The sequence below is a fragment of the Podarcis bocagei genome, assembly GCF_964188305.1.
Source record: "Podarcis bocagei genome assembly, chromosome: 14".
Classification (NCBI taxonomy): Eukaryota; Metazoa; Chordata; class Lepidosauria; order Squamata; family Lacertidae; genus Podarcis; species Podarcis bocagei.
In genome coordinates, this window is record NC_138139.1 from 41,138,729 (window position 1) to 41,160,141 (window position 21,413).

The following is a 21,413-nucleotide window of genomic DNA, read 5'->3' on the forward strand; positions in this document are numbered from 1 at the left end:
GCCTTTTCGTATCAGATGCAAGCAGGCCTGAGGGGCAACGCATCAGAGAGCAGTATTCCTCAAGAAACTATGGGGTAGCTATGGGTGTGTGCCAAGCTCATGTGTGGACAGCCAAGCACAGGGCCAGGGCCCCGACTTGGTGGAACGCTCTGTCACAAGAGACTAGGGCCCTGTGGGACTTGACATCTTTCCGCAGGGCCTGCAAGACAGAGCTGTTCTGCCTGGCCTTTGGTTTGGACTCGGTCTGACCCTTATGTTTCCCTCCCCTTAAGGTCCTGATTTAGTGGCTACTTTAAAATGAGGCTGCATTTTAAATTGCATTTTAACATGTATTTTAAATTGGTCCCCCCCTCTTCCCCCCCTATTATGTTTTTACTGTGATTTTATTGGTGTTAGCTGCCCTGAGCCCAGCTCTGGCTGGGGAGGGCGGGGTATAAATAATAATAATAATAATAATAATAATAATAATAATAATAATAATAATAATTATAATTATTATTATCATCATCATCATCATCATTATGTGTGCCCAGCTTGCAACGCCAGTGAGGAGAGAGGGCATGTGTACACAGTCTTAGGAGGAGAAAGCTGACAGCCACCCCCACCCCCACTGGAAGATAGAACGAGGGGAGGGGAGAAATGAGGTTGGTGGGAGAGTGACCCATTCGCCCTACCACACCAGGAAAACACGTGGCATGGCCCCTTACCTCTCTGTGTACAAGTAGGTGTGTGATTTGCTTAGTTGTGCAAGAGGGACAGCGAGCAGGAGCTGTAAACGCTATGGAGCAAAGAGGCCACCAGATCTACTTTCTCTCTTGTTGCAGCTCACCCAGAAAACTTTGCCCAGCTGAGACATGTGGCTGACACTCACCCACAGCTCTGCAAACTGATCCTCCTTGGATCTGCACAGCCAGCTCACTCCGCTCATGGTTCCTGCTTGTTGCCTTCCCAGCAGCCACTCCTGATCTTCCGCAGCTGCTCCAGTCTGCTGTCTAGTCTCTTTTCCACAATTCCTGCCCCCTTTGGCTTGAGAACTGCCTCTTTCAAGGGGCGGGGATTCAACTAGCCTCTCTAGCATGGACCTGTTTTGCCAAGGGCATGCCTTCAGCAGATACTGTACAGGTTTTTTTGTTTAAAAAAGGGGGTGTGTGATTTTAAATATGCCCAAATGGAGAAAAATGGGAGATTATTATTATTACGGTAATTTCATTTTTGAACTGCTTCCTGTGGGGCATCCTGAAGCAATGTACAACATAATTACTGTAACACATAAAACAGTTACCGTACATATATAAACAATTAGAATAACTGCACATATGAAAACATTTTAAAGCCACAATTATAAATATAAGAAACCGTTTAGAGCAACAGCACCTCAAACTGCAATATAAATTCAAATGCAAAGCAAATCTAAACCGGGATAAATAATTTAGGAGGCTTCTTGAGGACTCTTCCAACCCTACAAGTCTATGATTCTATGAAAGAGGAACGGCTTTAGCAGGCTCCAAATTGCAATAGAAGAAAGGCATATTAATATGTCTGATGTGCAGTGGGAGGGAGTTCCAAAGGGTAGGTGTGTTTGGGCTGCTAGCATGCCAGACATTTAAAGCACACCCTGCCAAAGAATCATGGGAACTGTAGTTTACCCCTCACAGAAATTCCCAGCAGCCTTAGCAGATTTACAATTCCCAGATTTCTTTTTGTTGGGATGTGCTTTGAATGAATGCTGTGTAAAAGGCCCAATTCCAATAGGGTGCAGAGAATGGGCGCCTTCTGCAGGGTGTCCTCTCCTGCACTACACTGGGACAGTTTGGGTAGGTAAGGGGTGAGATGATCTTTTAGCATGTCTGGGTAATTGTACTGGAGCGCCAGAGAAACATTTTAATGCATGTATGTCTGGCAACCCTAAACCATCCCTCTCAACGCAGAAGGGCAGAAAGTGAGCTGGATTCCTGCTACAAGCAAAAGGGGTTTTCTGAGGCTGCTGTAGTAAAGTCCAGCGGGGCTCGGGCAGCAGGTTTGTTATAAAATAACTGAATAAACCGAAAACTGGTAAATGATTCTCCCAAGCTGCAAAGCAGCCCCTGATTTAGCAACAGCAAGTTCAATGGGCTTCATGCCACCTGCTCAGCTTTGTGGTGTGTGATTTTATTGCTTAAGTAATCCACCTCAGGAATACCATGGCCACTTCTGTCTTCTTCAGCATGCAAACTTTGGAATTCCCTGCCTGTTGACATCAGTCAGTTACTCTTTTTGATGCAATGCTAAAAACATTTTTGTTTAGGCAAGCCTATCCAGGCATGTATAATGTTGACATTAAACTGAGTTTTTTAGTTCATCTTTGATTTAAATCTTGTTTGAAAGTTTTAAGTACAGTAGTTGTTTTCAAACTTTTTTTTTTTACTGATAATTTCATTGTTTCATCTTTCTGTAAAGTGCTTTGAGTTGTTGGGTTGTTGTTGTTTTTTACCATCAAGCAGTTTAAAAATTTTATGACAAATAAATAAAATGAACAGAAATCAATCAATAATAATTTCTTTACCAGTTTTCTTAATCAGGTTTGCTGAGGAGTTAAGCCTCATTGCATATCAATGGGAACTTATCAAGTCAGCAGAGCCTTGCAGCTCTGTCCCAACCAGGTTTACTCAGAAGTTAGTTCCATACTGAGGTTAAACATTAGAGCGCTTAAGAGTGTAGCTCAACTGCACAATCCTTCCTTCAGAAATAACAGCACAATCCTAACCAAGGCTGCATAAAGCACTATACATTTAAAAGCAAATGGCTTTCCTCAAGGACTCCTGGGAACTGTAGTTTGCCCCTCACAAAGTTACAACTCCCACAACACTTAAAGCTCCCAGGGTTATATCCTACTTTTCCTCCAAAGGAGCTCAAGGTGGGCACCCACAGACTTAATTTCATTCTCACAACAACCCTGTGAGGTTGGCTAGACGGCGACCGGCCCTGGGTCACCTGTGAGCTTCATGATTTAGTGGGAATTCGAACTCTGGCCTCCCAGTCTGACACTCTAACCACTAAGCCACACTTCTGTTCTAGTGCAACTCCAGAGGCCCCATCTCCCTCCTCCTCTATTGAAATGAAGCCAAGGAGGGTGAGATGGGGGACTTATTTTTATCCACTGCATTTTGTCCCACCATTTTCCTCCAAGGAGCTGTACATGGTTCTCCCCCTCCTCATTTTAATCCCACACAGCAACCCTGTGAGGTAGGTTAGGTTGAGAGAGGCAGTGAACTGCCCCGTCCCCAAGGTCATGGCCGAAGGGGGATTCGAACCCGGGTCCTATCCCAACGCTCTACGTCAGGCACCCCCAAACTCAGCCCGCCATATGGTTTTTTGAGACTACAATTCCCATCATCCCTGACCACTGGTCCTGTTAGCTAGGGATGATGGGAGTTGTAGTCCCCAAAAAACATCTGGAGGGCCGAGTTTGAGGGTGCCTGCTCTACGTCACGCCGGCTCCCGTCACGTTCTACGTCAGGAAATGGTTCTTCAAGCTCAGACGTCGCTCATTCTGAAAGCACTGCGTCCTCCCCCCACCCCCCCCAAAAAAAGCCGCTCGGAGCGCCTTGCTAACCCAACCCTGGGAGTCGCAACTCCCCTCCCAGCCGCCAGGGGGAGCAGGGATAACCCTTTCGCCTCTCGCACGCGCTTGCTTCCGGCAGGGAAGAGGAGACCATAGAGCGCATCCGGCACATGCGCCGTCTCTCTTCCTGACTCGGCGTCGACCTTCGGAGGCTGCTCGGCGCGGCGGGGCTGAGGGGGGCGAGGGAGCGGCGATGCCGCGGGGCTGGGCGCCGGCGGCGCTCTGGTGGCTCCTGTGGGGCTGCCGCTTGTGGGACGCGGCGCGGGGCTCCGAGGATATCGTGGTGGGCTGCGGGGGCTTCGTCAAGTCCGACGTGGAGATCAACTATTCGCTGATCGAGGTGAGCGCTGCGCCTCCGGCTTCGCCCGCTCTGTGTCTCGCATTTGGAACGGGGGCGGGGGGGGGGCAGGTGAAGCAGCTCCTGGGGGACTGAGAGGAAGAAGAAGAAATGGATCAAGGACCTCTTTCTCATTTTACTTACCCTACTTAATTCATAAAATTCATACTACTTAATTCATAAAATTCATACATTGATTGTGAAAAACAAACACCCACCTCCCAAACCCCTCAAAGCGCTTTACGGAAAGATAAAGCAGCGGCATCAAGGAAAACGCACAACCCTAGTTTAAAGCAAACAAATGTTTAAAACTCTGAAGTGGGTTAAAAGCACATCGACTTTCCAATAAGGTATGTTTTTTGAAGGCTCCGAAGAGAGTTCAGCAAAGGCCCCTTGCACAATCTCAATAGGCAGCGAGTTCCAAAGTAGATGCTCCAATCAAGTTCCTTACCTTGTACTTTTTAGTGCATGGCACTTATGTAGCTGTAGGAAACGCTCACCGCATGCATAGAGTGGATTTATTGCACCACGAACTCTTTAACCCGTTAGTTGCGCAAACCTAAGTTTCCATTATGCAGTTGAGCTCCTCTTATGAAATACTGACAACCTGAAGGTATCTTGCATTCACCCTGCACTATCCTGCTACAGAAGAAGGAAAGCCTGTTCTGTGACCAGCGCTGAAGCGCAAAGCAGGTTGTGTGCCTTTGCCAGTCCACTCGCGAGAAGTTCTACAGTTTACAGCCATTTTGTGTGGGGGTTCCTGTTCCTGCCCCCCCCCCGTGTTGACGGAGTGCATATAAGTGCCCCCACCCCCATTGCACTCTTTTTGTGACGTGTTGAGTGTTGCCTTCAGGTTACTAAAGGGTTCAGTGCGGGTCATGATTTTGCGTCTTTCAGATAGTGGCTTCTCTTCTGGGGTGATCAGACAGACTAGTATTATTCTTATTTTTTGCAGGCCAGTAACTTTTGTGGGCTTATTTGCAAGGCTGCTTTAGCCTTTCATGTAAAGTAGGGTGGGACACCTGTGGCCTTCAGATGTTGCTGGAGTACAGTTCTTATTGTCCCTGACCATTGGCTGTGCTGGATGAGAATTGATGGCAGTTGGCATCCAATGACATCTGGAGGACCACAGGTTCCCTATCCCTGCTTTAAACCATAGCTAAAAGCGTAACTGTAGCTTAAAGTTGAAGGTGCAACATACCAGGGATAAAATGGCTGTTTTGCACCTCCATGCTCCTGCTCTGCTACTGGGGGAACTAAGCTTTGCTTTGGCTTAGTGTTACATCCAAACCCGGCCTTGTGTTTTGTCTCCCTCTGAACAAACTGAGAGTTGTATCCAAGATTTCTTCTTAGCTTACTGCTTGTGTTTTGTTTGGCGGAGCCGAACCATAAGCCTAGGTTTGGACATAAAGCTGAGCTAAACCATGGCTTTGCTTCCTGGAGTGGAGCAGCAGGAGGAGTGGGGGGATGGACATGAAACATTTAGTTTTCTTCCTGTTCACCAGCATATGGTGTTTTTGCTCTGAAACCATATTTTTAAGCTTAACTGTGTTTTAATGTGCCTTGCAAACCAGGTCATTGTGTGTTCTTTTTTTTTTTTTTTGCAAAAAGCTTTTGAGTGTATTTAATATAAAGAAAAGCGAGGTATATGAGTTTAAAATAACAAATAATTGCTGTAGCAGAATTACCATATTCCATTGTGGGTTTTTTGCTTTTAACTTATAGATTAAATTGTACACCAAGCATGGAACCTTGAAATACCAAACAGACTGTGCTCCAAATAATGGTTACTTCATGATTCCTCTGTACGATAAGGTAAGCAACCATATGGTACCTGAACTGTGACAGCCAGGGGTCGCTAACCTTTTTGTACCTGTGGGTAAATTTGCAAACTGGAGAAACTGGGAACACCATCACCCCACTCCACACCGCTGTCAACCACACACTGCTGCTGTCTGTTCTACAGGCTACAGTGGCAAGCTTTCAAGCCTAATTTTAGCGCTGGGTGAGGGAGGGGCTACCGGTTCCAGGCTAGTGACCCCTGGCGTAGATCTTTCTTGAGTTTTGAGTTTATTTTTCTGCCCTGCGTGTACAGCTAATTGTGCAAAAGTTAAATGTACGTAAGTTGAGGGCATACTGTACTGTGTACAGTTTGGGTAACTTCACCTGGAAAGGGATATTGCAGAATTGGAAAAGTTTCCAGAAAGGGCGACCACAATTATCAAGGGGATGGAGTAATGCCACTAAGAGGAAAGGCTGGAGGTTTTGGGGACTTTTAAGTTTAGAAAAAAGGTGAATAAGAGATGACACAATATCAGATTATAAAATTATTAATGGCATGGAGAAAATGGATGGAGAAAAGGTTCTGCCTCTCTCATAACATTCAGAACTTGTGGACATCTAAGGAAGTTGAACGTTAAAAGCTTCAGGACAGATAAAAGAAAGTACTCTACCTAGTGCATAGGATTTATTGGATACCCCTTAAGATAGAAGATAGTCAACTGCTGGGTTTTCTTTAGAAAGCTGTTGTATTTTTATTGTAATTGCAAAAAATGTTCATGATTTCTTTTGTAGGGGGATTTTGTCCTTAAAATTGAACCTCCCCTAGGGTGGAGTTTTGGTATGTATGTACCTGTTTGTTTGTATTTTGATGGGGTGGGATATGAATTGTTCCGAACGTTGGTTTTAGATCATTTTGGTGTGTATGTTTGGCTCTGCTCACTTTTGGCATGCTGTCTGAAAAAAAGGTTTGCTGACCCAATGTACAGAACTGCGCTGTAACGCTGCAGTCATAGGCATTCTCATCTGGGAATAAGTCCTGGGAATAACTCACTGAAAAGGACAGTATAGGATTGCACTGGACTGAAACCGAGGTTTTCAAAAGTTCATTTCTAATGGCATTTGCTTCTATAGCTGGCATGGGGAACCTTTGGCCCTTCAGTTGTGGCTGAACTACAGCTCCCCACCATTCCTGGTCCTTGACTGGGCTTGCTGGGACTGAAGAGAGTTGTGGTTTTGCAACCGGAGCACCAAGCATTCCTCACACCTGTTCTGTGGTGATAAAAAGTCGAAAGCTATAGAGATAAGAACAGGGCTCTGTGTAGGATCTGGTGGCCTTGCATGGTGAAAAATGTGCTGTGACCCTGTCTATTTGGGGGAAATCCTGCCTTGATTTTATTATCTATTTACTGAAAGCCTTTCTAAGCTACTTAATTTTACAAAAAAACCAAACCCTGAGCTGTATAAAAAAATCCTTAAAAATCCACAGTATCATAACAACAGAAAAAACAGCGCTAAGTACACAGGAGCAGGTAAAAACAGGAATTCAGTTTTGAATTCCTCCCCCTGCAAGTATAATGAAAACAACCAATAAAACAGGTAAACCAAACAGCTCTTTGGATCACAGCATTTAAAAAAACACAATGCTAAACCGGTTTGCCTGATCTTGTCTCCCCTTTCCCATAACTAAGACTAGGAATCACTTGCAACTTATAAATCTATTGACCAGAAGTGTTCAAAATAATCCACATAAGGCCCTCCAAACCCTACTGTAGGTCTGCGGGGGTCTTTGATCTGTTGAACTGATGTTAACAAATGCAATAAAACTGTTCCAAATGTCATCAAACGGGCCTGTTTCTGTCTTCTAGCAACATGGTGGAGGAATTCAGAAATAGCAAGGTCCAATCTCATGGGTCAGGGAAAACTTTGGCAAAACGATAGCATCTTCACATGATATCTGAAGCAACCAAGGCTACACCCGCCTCATGTTTAACCCCTATGCACCACCCCATACATTTAACCACCCTTATACCATTTTTAGCAGTCATGGCTTCCCCCAGACAATCTTGGGAACTATTGTTTAAGGGTGCAGAGGTTTGTTATGAGGTCCCTATTTTTACAGAACTGTATTGATTGCTTTAACAATCAATCCCTCTTCTTTGCAAGGGAAATACTGTTCTCCTAACAACTCTTGCACCCTTAACAGACTACACTTCCAGGATTCTTTGCTAAAAGCTGCATCTGTTAAAATGGCATCATAGTGCTTTAAAATGTTTGGGGCGGATATGGTTTAAGGAATGATGCTTCATGTATAGCAGTCGCAGAAGACATTGACATAATTTTTCCTCCGTTTAATGCTTTCCCTTTCATTCCCTCCCCACCAGAGCCCACAAGCGTGGACATCCATGTGGATGGCATCAATGACATTTGCACTAAAGGAGGGGACATCAACTTTGTGTTTACAGGCTTCTCCGTAAATGGGAAGGTAAAAGGTCCTTGCTGTTTGACCGCTGCTGCCTCCTTTTGGAGGAGGTGATGGGGAAGCAGGTCCTCTGTGCTTTCTTCCCTGCAAGCTGAAGAGCTGCTCTGTCCCCTTTCCAGGTGCTCAGCAAAGGTCAGACACTGGGTCCTGCCGGGGTTCTTGTTGCACTGCGGAATCCAGGTGCGGAGGCAAGCATACAAGCCACGACCACTCAGCCGGGCGGAAAGTGAGTCTGACTTGTTGCCGCAGGGCTGTATCTCATGCTGTAGCTTCTGTGGCGCAGCAGATTTCTGGGTGTTCAGCGGATTTTCCACTTCCTCTCCAGCCCACCCTGCCACGTCCACCCTCAAAATAAACTCTGGAGAGTTGAGGGGCTCCCTGGAGCAGCTTTGGGGAGCACACAGGTGGGAGGAAAGGAAATGGCAGCCCCATTGTGCCAGTGGGACTGCATATGTGGAGCATTAGTTTACAAAGCATAGGTTATCTACATACAGCACTTAGGACTCACTCCGAGCCCGGCCTTGTCTGGGGAGGGCGGGGTATAAATAAAAATAATAATAATAATAATAATAATAATAATAATAATAATAATAATAATTATTATTATTATTATTATTATAAAAGCGATTTACGAGCATAAAAACCCAACTGTGCAAGTGTTAAAATACAGAAATCCATAAATAGCATGTGCAGTAAAACAACCCCATTAAAAACAGCACAGTAACTAAAAGAGAAGGATCTGGCTGAGAGAGCAAGGTAATGGCTGCATAAATAGAGTGTGTTGCTTGTATACCAGAGATGGTTTTTGGACAGTTGAAAATGTAGGGCCTGAGCGACTGCGTGAAAGTTTTTGCTTCCGATTCCTCTCTTACAGTCTTGGAGGAATTGTTTGAAAAAGAAGGGCAGGGGACCATAGCTCAGTGGTGAAGCACATAGTGGGTGGGTACAAATATCATCATCGTACGGCACACCCTGTTAGCCAGAGCTATTCTGTTTGTGAACCAACTTTCCCTTTCTACAGGTATGCCTTTTTCAAAGTCCTTCCTGGGGAATACGAAATCTTTGCTTCCCATCCAACCTGGATGCTGAAAGAGGTGAGTGCTGCTGTAAATGGAAGCGTCGAGCTTGCACACAAATGTGCCCCATACGCTGGTGAAGTGACTTTAAGGTTCTGACTTTCTCAGAACAAGAAGGATCTTTCAATGGTCAAAATGGTTTTGTATTTACAGAAATTACAAATAAAGGCCTCCAAAACCATATGTTAACTGTTTTTGTGGAATTATGAGACCAACCGTTCACATTTTTCTATATTTCAGGCCAGCACAACTGTAAGAGTGACCAGTTCCAATGCTTATGCCTCTGGCCCTCTCGTTGTCGCTGGCTACAACGTTTCAGGATCTGTCCGGAGTGATGGGGAGCCCATGAAAGGGGTCATGTTCCTCCTTTTCTCGTCGTCGGTAACCAAGGAGGTCAGTTGTACATCATGTAAAAGAGAGGGTTGTAGCCAACTATCCACCCCCCTCGTAGACCTATTGAAACTAATGAACCCAAGTTAGTCATTCCCATTAATTTCAATGGGTTTACCTTGAGTAGGACTAACATTGGATACAACTCGGAATGTTTTTGACATCTGTGGAGATGTGATATCGGTCTTGTTTTTTTACCCCCTTGTACTGTTTTTGACAAACGTGCCTAACTGCAGTTAAATGAGCCTGGTCTTCACAGAATGAGATAGTGGTAGAGTCAGGCTGTGGAAGAAAGGGACTGTGTCGCTTAATTCATTTTATTCATAAAAAGTATTTATATACAGTGGTACCTCGGGTTACATACGCTTCAGGTTATATACTCTTCAGGTTACAGACTCCGCTAACCCAGAAATATTACCTCGGGTTAAGAACTTTGCTTCAGGATGAGAACAGAAATTGTGCAGCGGTCGGCACAGCGGCAGCAGGAGGCCCCATTAGCTAAAGTGGTGCTTCAGGTTAAGAACAGTTTCAGGTTAAGAACGGACCTCCAGAACGAATTAAGTTCTTAATCCAAGGTACCACTGTATCTCCATTAAAACGCAAAAAAGCCAAAATACTTCCATACAATAAAATCCCTATTAATAAAGTTAAAATTAGAAATCAGCTGACCTTTATGGAAAGAGGTATTCTTACTTGCCTGCATAAATCTTACAGAATTGAAAAGTTATCAATAGGTATTTAAAAGCTGAAACAGATGGTGCCTTCAGAGTACAGATGGAGGACCACATTTCTAAAGTTTTACCAACCATCAGGGATGATAGGAGAAGTATGCCAACAACTTCTAGGGATCCAAGCTTGAACACGGCTCCCATCCATCTGGTTTGTGGGGAACGGCCAATGCTCCAAAGTAATTAGATGATGGGCGGTGTGAGTTTCTCTTGCGTCTTGGGAGGGGGAGGGAGCGATTCTGTACCTGAGTTCCATGCGCACAGTCCTGGTTTTTGCATGTGAAGCATCTGTTTTGTCTGCTGCTCAGTGAGCCAACTTCCCTGTTTGTTTACGTGAAGAGGGAAGACCATCTCCAGATGAATGGGGAAGCTTTGGCAGCCACAGAGCTCCCATTTATGCATTGGGAAATTCTGTGCCTCTCGGGGTTCCTTGTTCTCGGTATAGAGGATTGTCTGCCTTCTTTTGTACAGGACATCATGGGCTGCAGCACCTCTCCAGTTGACGGCTTTCCTGCCAGGGATGATTCTCTCGCCTATCTGTGCAATGTCATCTCCAAAGAGGATGGCTCGTTTACTTTTCTGTCTTTGCCGAGTGGGAAATACACTGTGGTGAGTAATGAGAGAGCTCCCCGGCCTTTCTGAATAATGATTTCCTCAAAAGTGAAGGCTACAAGCAGGGGTCATCCGCCTTCTTGGGGCCCATGGGTGCAGTTGGAGGTCATAGAAACTGGTGTGTGTGACAACAACACTTGCACTCTGCAGCCACACACACACCCTCATCTCCCCACTGCAAACAGCAAGTAGGCTTGAAAAAAATAAAATAAACTTTTTTCAAACATATTTTGTATGTGTGTGTGAGAGAGAGACAGAGATTTATTTGTTGCATTTATATCCAACTTTTTCTCCCATGAGCTCAAAATGTACATGGTGCTCCCCCTTAAAGTAAAGGTAAAGGACCCCTGACCATTAGGTCCAGTCGTGGACGACTCTGGGGTTGGGGCGCTCATCTCGCTTTATTGGCCGAGGGAGCCGGCGTACAGCTTCTGGATCATGTGGCCAGCATGACTAAGCCGCTTCTGGCGAACCAGAACAGCGCACGGAAACGCCGTTTAGCTTCCCACCGGAGCGGTACCTATTTATCTACTTGCACTTCGGTGTGCTTTCGAACTGCTAGGTTGGCAGGAGCAGGGACCGAAAAATGGGAGCTCACCCCGTCGCGGGGATTCGAACCGCCGACCTTCTGATTGGCAAGTCCTAGGCTCTGTGGTTTAACCAACAGTGCCACCCGCGTCCCTCTCCCCCTTCAGGTAGATACATATTATTACATTGGGCTGTATCCAACTAAGTATTACTCAGAGTATACTCATTGAAATGAATGGCCTAAGCTCATCATGCCCGTTAATTTCTTTACTCTGGTTATGGCTAACGTTGGATGCAGCCGATTGCCTGGAGGGCCCCTAGATTCAACAGTCACCATTGCTAGAGAAACACTTCCCACTGCAATGGATTGGATTTTGTCTGGATTTGTCTTTTGGAGAAACACGTTGCTTAACCTGGGGCTCTGCATTCTTCTCAGGTCCCCTTTTACCGAGGCGAGAGAATTATGTTTGATGTTGCTCCATCTAGATTGGACTTTACGGTGGAGCATGACAGTTTGAAAATTGAGGTGAGCTCTTCTCGAATTACCCTTTTTGCACTTTGGATGAATTTAGGTAAAGCATATCGTATGGATGGATGTATCTTAAGCTGAAATAATCCAGCAATTCAGAACTATTTCAAATGGGGTAGGAGGGAGGAAAAACAGTTCCAGTATGATGCTGAAAAAATAACTTCTAAATCACGTGTTGCCAAAGGCTTGGAGGACCCTGAAAGATTCTGCGCTGTTTGGTGGGATTTTATCTTATTTACGAAAAAATGGACACATGGGACTCCCTCTCCGTAGCATAATGTATAATTTTTGTTTTCCTAATGGTCTTAAGTACTTTACAAACCTAATGCTGAATCCTTCTTGGATATACAGTGTGCCTTTTTTGTACTTCTGTTATTTTTATTGTATTGATTTGATTTACCTCAATAAAATCTTTAAATAATAAAAATATATGTATTTTTTTTTTAAAAAAATTGTCCTTAGTTTGTTCTTGGTATGTGGTTTTGTGTGCACCAAGAACAAACTTAGTTGGTCTCTAAGGTGCCACTGGACAACTTTTTATTTTTTTAAAATATATTTCTACTGCATCAGACCAACATGGCTACCTACCTGAATCTAATAAAAATAAAATTTTTATTATTCAGCTGTTGATCTCTCCTACTTCCTCCCTTCCAGCCCATTTTCCATGTCATGGGCTTCTCAGTCACAGGGAGGGTTTTGAACAGCCCAGAAGGGGAAGGCGTTTCAGATGCTACTGTGACGCTGAATAACCAGATTAAGGGTATGTGCTTCTTGTTTTGCTCTGGCGTCCTACCTATTTGATGCTTTTGGCCAAGCTGAATTCAAACACAATCTGTCCATTTTTAATCTGTCCACAGTTACTACCAAGTCTGACGGCTCTTTCCGACTTGAAAACATAACCACTGGAACATATACCATTCAAGCCCAGAAAGAGCACCTCTTCTTCGAGACCATTACGGTGAAAATTGCCCCCAACACTCCCCAGCTGGCTGACATCATCACAACAGAGTGAGTGTCTGAGTAGGAAGCCGAGCAAGACAGCAAGGGTGGGATTGGGGTTTTTCAGAGCAGAGCCAAGAGGCCTTGGGATAGGAGCACAGGAAGCTACCATACACCAGGGAGGGGCTGGAACTCAGTGGCGGAGCAGCTGCCTCATGTGCAGGAGGTTGCGAGTTCCAGCCCCAACATCTCCAGGTAGGCCTAGGGAAGATCTTCTGACCTCCTGTAGAGTTGCTACCAGTCAGAGTAGACAGTGCTAAGCAAGATGGACCACTGGTGTGGCTTGCTTATTTATGAATGAATGAATGTAGATTCAGGTAGGTAGCCATGTTGGTCTGACGCAGTCAAAATAAATAAATAAAAAATTGTCCAGTAGCACCTTAGAGACTCCTTAGAGGGTTTTTTTATTTATTTAAAGTTTTTTATTTATACAACAAGAAAAACAAAAAACACAAATACCAAATTATACACAAATTACAAAAATAACCATAGACACATAATATTCTTAGCAAACAATAAAACATCTATTGGTCTTAACACTAAAGACCCAACCTCCCGTCTATGCCATACTTCAAATTCATATTATTTATTGCCAATACACATTTCTTATATCTACCTTACAACTATTACTGAAGTTCCTCGAATGCTGCAACAGAATTTAAACTACTATATTTATTTTTCAGATATTCTTTAAAAACCTCCCAGATACCTTAGAGTTTTTGAGTGTGGTGTAGCGGTTAAGAGTCTCGTAATCTGGTGAACCGGGTTCGCGTCTTCGCTCTTCCACATGGAGCTGCTGGGTGACCTTGGCCCAGTCACACTTCTCTGAAGTCTCTCAGCCTCACTCACCTCACAGAGTGTTTGTTTTGGGGGAGGAAGGGAAAGGAGAATGTTAGCTGCTTTGAGACTCCTTCAGGTAGTGATAAAGCGGGATTTTAATCCAAATCCAATGACATTGTCCCACCTTTCCTCCAAGCCATTCATGGTGGCCCACAGAGTTCTCCCCGTTTTATCCTCACAGGAACCCTTTGAGGTAGCTTAGGCAGAGAATAAGTGACTGGCTAAAGGCTACTCGGTGAACTTCATAGCTTTGATCTTTGCTTTCCCAGGTCCTGATCCAACACTCTGTCCAACACGGGAGCAAGTTTGGTGTAATGGTTAGAGTGTTAGACTCAGACCTGGGAGGCCAGGGTTTGAGTCCACAGTCAGCCATGAAGTTCTCTTGGGCCAATCACTTCGCTCTCAGACCAGCCTAACTCACAGGGTTATTGTGAGGGTGAAATGGGGAGGAGGAGAACCATGTGCCTTGAGATCCTTGGAAGTTAAAGGTAGTACAGTGTATAATTGTCATCAACAACAACAATGGTGTTGTTATATCGGTGTTGGGAACCTTGTGGCCTTTTAGATTTCCAGACAATTCCAGTTGTTCCTGACCATTGGCAATGCCCTTCTTTCCCCAATAGGTTCAGTGTCTGCGGCCAGATATCAGTAACCCGCTTTCCTGACTCTGTCAAGCAGATCAACAAATACAAGGTGACGATGTTGCCTCAAGACAAGGACAAAACCTTGATGCTTACTACAGAAACGGACACTCGCGGTGCTTTCTGCTTCAAGGCAAAATCGGGTGCCTATGTCATCCAGGTCAGAATAACTAATACCTCTTAAAAAAAGAAATAACTTGTAAAAGCAATCAAATCTGGAAGCTTGGAAGCAGATTTCTGTTTCTCAAAGCGGTGGGAGACCTTAGGCCCAGGGACCACATGTGGCCCTCAAACCTTCTCTACCTGGCCCTTGGAACCCTTTACTCTCCCTGCTTTGTACCCCAGTTTTTCCCTGGCTGGAATGTGTCCTTGAACTCTGATAATGCTTCTCTCTTCCCTCTTAGAGGGCAGAGGAGTGGGTGTGGGTGTGTAGAAACTAGACCAGGGTTTCCCAGTCTCCAGCTGTTTTTGGGCTACAGTTCCCATCATCTCTGACCACTGGTCCTGCTACCCAGGGATGATGGGAGTTGTAGTCCAAAAACAGCCAGAGACCTAAGTTTGGGAAACCCTGAACTACGCTACTGCACAAAGGGAAAAATTGACATTCATTGCTCCACCCACCACTGGTATGTGAGCCCCAGGTGGTCGGCCTGAGGGAAGTTCGGCCTACAACTTCCATCAGCCTTTGCAAGCATACTCAGTGATCTCCTTGCATATTTCCAGTTCCTTGCTCCTTGCTGCTCAGCGAATGGGGTGCAGCTGTTGTCTGAGAGCCAGTGTGGTGTAGTGGTTAAGAGCGATAGACTTGTAATCTGGGGAACCGGGTTTGCATCTCCGCTCCTCCACATGCAGCTGCTGGGTGACCTTGGGCCAGTCACACTTCTCTGAAGTATCTCAGCCTTACTCACCTCACAGAGTGTTTGTTGTGGGGGAGGAAGGGAAAGGAGAATGTTAGCCGCTTTGAGACTCCTTCGGGTAGTGATAAAGTGGGATATCAAATCCAAACCCTTCTACTCTTCGTCTTTTATCTGTGTTGCTCCATTTCACACAAGGAGGTCATTCTCAGCGTCATTTTATTTGCTGTAGGTGATCGTTCCCGAGGCAGAATCCAGAGCTGGCCTTGCTTTGAAACCCAAGACATTTCCTGTGACGGTTGCCTCCAAACCGGTGCTGGACGTGACCTTCTCACAGTTCCTGGCCTCCATTTCGGGGAAAGTCACTTGTTTGGGTAAGATTTGCGCCGACAGGTGGAAATAGTTGACTTAGGTTGCTCATATGGTCTGACGGGAATAGCTGACACTGTGCCCTCCAGATCTTGTTGGGCGTCAACTCCCATCAGCCCCAGACAGCAAGGGGTGATGGGTGTTGCCGTCCTTCAACATCTGGAGGGCTCCACGTTGACTACTGTAGCAATATAGCCACCAAGGCTAAGGCCTGCGGACCTCCAGGGGATCTCCCAGCACACTAAACTATCCTTACGCCTGTCAGTCTCCTTAAAGGAGGCTTTACTTCCCTTTGGCAGTCTCCCCCCCCCCATTGGGGTGGAATTGGGGAACATCAGGCTGAAATGCGGCCCTCCAGGCCTCTCTGTCTGGCCCCTTGGCCCTCCCTAGGCTATAGTGCCTCTCCACAGCCCTCACCAATGTTTCTCCACACCATTGAGAGCTGTTTCCTGGCTAGAATATACCCTTGCAGCTGCCATAATGCCTCTTGTGTACCTGGATGGAGAAAGCTGTGCGTCCGTCGTGTCCTCTGACTTTTGCATGCTTGAAATGCAGCCTACAAAGTTAAGAGCTGCACTCCCTTTCTCCCTCCTCTTTCTGCCTGGCCCTGCCTCAGCGCTGGAATGTGACCCCCAGGAAACCTTCCACGAGGGAATGCTGCTCTCCCTACACCTGTCTTGGCACAAAATATAAAGCGTGAATGGGGCCCCTGTTTGCAAATGTGTAACGTACAGATATCCTTGCCTGGGAATTTGTGGGTTGTATATTTAGTGTTGCTCGTACACAGAGTAAGCCTGTATATTGACATGACTACCTGGGGGCCATTGATTTCAGAGGAAGTTTGCTGGATGCAATCATGTGATTGGCTGCAAATTCTTGTTGAGTGTCTGCTTGCTGGTAGATCCAGATTTGTTCTCAAATGAGTGCTGTCTCTCATCAAGAAGCTAACATCTGAATCAAGCCTCTGCCCCCCCCCCAAAAGTCCTAAGGAGGCTGCTGACTAAACATGCCAATCTGAAACCTGCACATTCTCCTCTTTTTGTCTTCCCCCAGATGCTTGTGGCGAATTGACGGTGACACTCCAGTCCGTGAACCGGCAGGGGGAGAAGCGTAGCCTTCAACTTGCAGCAAAGTCTAACTCAGTGACTTTCTTGTTTGAAAATGTGCTTCCTGGAAAGTATAAAAGTAAGGACAATGCAGTGCTTTTAGTTTGTATGTAATAAAGTCATCCGCTAGTGCAAAGATTTCCACCTGTGTAATGGAACTTAATCTTCTTACGTGCCTTGCCTAATTACCCCAAAAACCTCTGGAGCAGATTTTGGGGGGCCAAGAGAGGGCATGTGGGGCGAGGGAGTCTGGTTGCACAGGGGTGTTTATTGCCTTTTCACTGTTTCAAATTGTGCCAGAATGTGCTACTCATTCATATTTATGCTCCACTTTTCACCATATCATTTATTTCTGTGCTCCCTTTCCAGAGTTGAAACCATTCTCAAGGCAGCTTCCAACATGAAAACGTTTATTTCATAATTTTAAATATATATAACAGCAGTCGTAAGCCATAAATAAAAGCATGTCAAAATGTACACAACAAAACTAAACCACCTCCACATAAGACATAAGAATTAAAAACAAAGCTGCGAAAAAATAATATCAATAGGACAGTAGAATTAAAATCTCCCAAAATTTATTCTTGACCCCAACAAAAATCCCTAAACAATGCCCCACTTTTTGAACAAGATATGTCTCCACTGAAGTTCAGCCTTCAGTGTTTAATCAATTTAATCTGCCATTAAATAAATAAATAAACCACTGCCACCACCCTGTTAATCGTTTTAAAAGATGCCTTAACCAGGCAGCATAATGTTATTTTTCTTTAAAAAATCATTTTTATACAATTGCTTATTAAAAAAAAACCCAGAAGGAAAATACCCTATTAAAAAGAAACTTTCCCATGTTCTCTTGCACGCTGAAGTTTCCCCTGGTTTCTGTGTCCAATGTGTACAATCCTTGCGGTGTACTTCTTTTTCCAAAGAGAGAGAGAGAGAGAGAGAAATATGGAGAATGTACAGGTGAAAGCATATAAGTTCCTTATGTCTTGCATACTTCCTTTTCAAGCAGGGGTAGCCAATGTGGTGCCCTCCATTTTTTATGGGCTCCAGCTCCCATCAGCCCCAGCCAGCACGGCCAATGGTCAGGGATGATGGGAATGGCTGTTCCTGCCACATCCGGAGGGCGCCACGTTGGCTGAATATGCCCAGTTCTTCCATATCTGGACTTATTTTTAAACGCTAGTGCTTACAAAATGTTCGGATGACTCCTGTGCATGTCTAACTGCTTGCTTTATAAGCATCAGACATGACACCTTCCCCTTACTGGTCTGTCTTTTTCCTTTTAAGTGAGCATCATCCGTGAAGACTGGTGCTGGAAGAACAAATCCTTGGAACTTGAGGTTTTGGAAGAAGATGCGTCAGGGATTGAGTTCCGCCAGACCGGCTATATGCTGCGCTGTTCTCTATCCCATGCGATCACTTTGGTGAGATCACGGCTTATATGTGTTCTCTTTGGCCTGAACTGTCCCCCAACATAGTGTCATAGGCAGCTGCCTTATAGACAGTCAGACTCAGTATTGACCATAAGAGTTGCCCCTCCCAGTCCCTTCCAAAATCTGGTAATCACCAACCTAGCCGCTGCCCATAAATATCAAATTAATGATTTAAGTAATATATTTCTATATTGCTGGTTGTGCTGTGGTCTAAACCACTTAGCCTCTTGGGCTTGCCGATGAGAAAGTCGGCAGTTTGAATCCCCACAATGGGGTAAGCTCCCATTGCTCTGTCCCAGCTCCTGCCCACCTAGTACCGTGGTACCTTGGGTTACATACGCTTCAGGTTACATACACTTCAGGTTACATACTCCGCTAACCCAGAAATAGTACCTCGGATTAAGAACTTTACCTCAGGATGAGAACAGAAATTGTGCTCTGGCGGCGCAGCGGTGCTTCAGGTTAAGAACAGTTTCAGGTTAAGAAGGGACCTCCGGAATGAATTAAGTACTTAACCTGAGGTACCACTGTAGTTCGAAAGTAGATAAATAGGTACTGCTGCGGTGGGAAGGTAGATGGCATTTCTGTATGCTCTGGTTTCCGTCAAGGTGTTCCGTTGTGCCAGAAGCGGTTTAGTCATGCTGGCCACATGACCCAGAGAGCTGTCTGTGGACAAACGCCGACTCCCTCAGCCTGAAAGTGAGATGAGCGCCACAACCCCATAGTCACCTTTGACTGGACTTAACCGTACAGGGGTCCTTTGCCTTTACTGCCTTTCCCACTTAATTTTGGAGGCAGATTTGGAAACTGCTGTAGTTGTTTGAAAACTGACTTGGAAACTTCAAAGATTGGGATTCAATACCTGCTAATAGACTGCTTGGGTTTTTTGTCATCAGGAGTTTTATCAGGATGGAAATGGACCTGAGAACGTTGGCATTTATAACCTGTCCAAAGGGGTGAACAGATTCTGCCTCTCCAAGCCGGGTAAGTGTCTCGTTGGAAATGAATGGTCTTGTGTGTATGTGTATGTGTTTGTGTGTGAGTTCCCAACAGATAGTGGTAAATTTTGAAGTGCAGCCCCCATAACAGCCCCCAAAGCTGCACCCCACTGCAAGGTGAGTCCACAAATACAGGAAGGTGTATTGGTTTACCCCATTCTCCAAAGAGCAGGAGCGCCTAGCCTAATATCCAGTATTGTAGGATCAACAGATAGCCATAGGCAGGTAAGCTGCAAAAGATGGTTAGCATGTTGGACATTGACTGGGAAATCCCAAGTTCACTGGATGACTGTAGGCCAATCGCTGTCTTGGGCTAGGCTCCCTTGCAGGGTTGTTGCTTTGAGGTTGGAGTAGACCAAGAACCAGGACCTTCCTGGGGTGCCTTCTCCTGAGTTTGAGGAACCAAGTGCATCCTGGAGTACTCTGCCAGTCCTGTAGGGGGCACACCATGTGGGAGGCCATGGAACGTAGGAGGAGTGCCTATCTACCTATGCAATCTGCACTGAGACAGAGAATAGGTGAGGTTGTGTCTTCTGTTAGGCAAGCCTCTTGTTTAGGCAGCAGGTTTCAGGTTGCCAGCAAATGCTAGTGTGATATAGTTTTAAAGTATGGGAACCTTCGGAATCTGAAATCAGAATTGCAACTGTGTCTCGCTTTGATATTTTCAGGTGTGTACGAAGTCACACCCCGTTCCTGCCACCGTTTTGAGCACGAATACTACACCTATGATACGTAAGCATGAAGTAGCAGCTGGCTGGTAACCTTTGCGGAAATGTTCACCGGCAATATTTGCAATGGATAAATGTGATAAACTAGAAGGAGGCTTCACATATGTGAAGCTGTTTTGGGGGCTTTGAGAGGCTGTGGTGGAGCCGCTTTTCCATGGGTTCATCGCACAGTGCGGCTGTTGTGTTCTTCAAAGAATGAGCACTTAACTGCCTGGTTGGAGCCAGGTAAGCAGGTCCTTAGCACCTGACAGTCTTCCTTGATCCCAGCTGGGTGACACTTGCATGCTAAAGAGCTGGCTGTTTGGAGTCTAGGAAGCTGCCTTGACATCAGGCCATTCAGTTCAGTATTGTCTATAGCAGTGGTGGGGAACTTTTGGCCCGCAGGCCAAGCTTGGTCCTACTTGCCTGCCTGATGTCAATAGGCAGCGAGATCCAAATTCTAGGTCCTGCCACATTATGATAGCCGTTTTCAAATGGCCCAAAGGCTGTCACATGGAGGATGGAGCAAGCTTGTTTTCTCCTTCTCCAGAGGCTAAGACCCGAACTGATGGATTCAGCTTACGAAAAAGGAGATTCTGATGAAACATCAGGAAGAACTTTCTGACACTAAGAGCTGTTTGACAGCGAAACAGACTCCCACAAGACGTGGTAGACTCTCCTTCCTTGGGAGATTTTTAAGCAGGGGTTGGATGGCCATATGTCGTGGATGGTTTAAGTTGAGATTTTTTTCATTGCAGGGGGTTGGACTAGATGACCCTCAGGGTCCCTTCCAATTCTACAGTTCTATGAGTCTGTGTTATAGCAGCACTGTGTTGTGTGGGCAGGTTAGCTCTCATGCCACCGCTAGAGCATCTAAAGGCCACTTAAATGTTATTTAAATGTACAGGTGAAACTCAAAAAATTAGAATATCGTGGAAAAGTTCATTTATTTCAGTAATTGAACTTAAAGGTAAAACTAATATATGAGATAGACTCATGACATGCAACACAAGATATGGCAAGCCTTTATTTGTTATAATTGTGATGATTATGGCATACAGCTGATGAAAACCCCAATTTAACAATCTCAGAAAATTAGATTATTGTGAAAAGGTGCAGTAGCTATTCAATCCATAAGACCTGCAATGGGTTCCTGAGCCTTTAAACGGTCTCTCAGTCTGGTTCAGTAGGAAGCACAATCATGGGGAGGGCTGCTGACCTGACAGTTGTGCAGAAAGCTATCATTGAGACCCTCCATAAGGAGGGAAAAGCCTCAAAAGGTAATTGCAGAAGAAGTTGGATGTTCCCAAAGTGCTGTTTCAAAGCACATTAATGGAAAGTTTTCGGAAGGGAAAAGTGTGGAAGAAAAAGGTGCACAAGCAGCAGGGATGACCGCAGCCT

The 21,413-nt window shown here is 45.3% G+C and overlaps 2 protein-coding genes across 9 annotated transcripts in view; one reads left to right on the top strand and one right to left on the bottom strand.

The window, feature by feature from the left end:
- Window positions 1–3,371, bottom strand: part of ABCC6 (ATP binding cassette subfamily C member 6) — a 49,356-nt gene extending 45,985 nt beyond the window's left edge. For 2 of the 8 annotated variants that reach the window (XR_014001896.1, XR_014001898.1), the window contains exon 1: window positions 872–3,366. Coding sequence is in view for 3 of the 8 variants with exons in the window: in XM_081169371.1 (XP_081025497.1) it covers window positions 872–1,078 (207 nt within the window). In the remaining 5 variants the exon portion in view is untranslated. Of the gene's footprint in view, window positions 1–707; window positions 843–871 lie in introns of those variants that run through there. The other 6 variants (XR_014001897.1, XR_014001899.1, XM_081169371.1 and 3 more) reach the window with 6 other exon arrangements.
- A 408-nt stretch (window positions 3,372–3,779) lies between these two features.
- LOC308572895 (BOS complex subunit NOMO1-like) overlaps window positions 3,780–21,413 on the top strand; it is a 36,224-nt gene continuing 18,590 nt past the window's right edge. Inside the window, exons 1-17 of the mRNA XM_081169390.1 lie at window positions 3,780–3,941; window positions 5,664–5,753; window positions 6,513–6,558; window positions 8,102–8,202; window positions 8,319–8,425; window positions 9,221–9,293; window positions 9,516–9,668; window positions 10,865–11,002; window positions 11,970–12,059; window positions 12,717–12,822; window positions 12,920–13,070; window positions 14,525–14,702; window positions 15,629–15,770; window positions 16,819–16,950; window positions 18,162–18,298; window positions 19,204–19,291; window positions 19,974–20,037. Of these exons, the coding sequence (XP_081025516.1) occupies window positions 3,795–3,941; window positions 5,664–5,753; window positions 6,513–6,558; window positions 8,102–8,202; window positions 8,319–8,425; window positions 9,221–9,293; window positions 9,516–9,668; window positions 10,865–11,002; window positions 11,970–12,059; window positions 12,717–12,822; window positions 12,920–13,070; window positions 14,525–14,702; window positions 15,629–15,770; window positions 16,819–16,950; window positions 18,162–18,298; window positions 19,204–19,291; window positions 19,974–20,037 (1,943 nt within the window). The 5' untranslated portion in view covers window positions 3,780–3,794. The remainder of the gene's footprint in view (window positions 3,942–5,663; window positions 5,754–6,512; window positions 6,559–8,101; window positions 8,203–8,318; window positions 8,426–9,220; window positions 9,294–9,515; window positions 9,669–10,864; window positions 11,003–11,969; window positions 12,060–12,716; window positions 12,823–12,919; window positions 13,071–14,524; window positions 14,703–15,628; window positions 15,771–16,818; window positions 16,951–18,161; window positions 18,299–19,203; window positions 19,292–19,973; window positions 20,038–21,413) is intronic.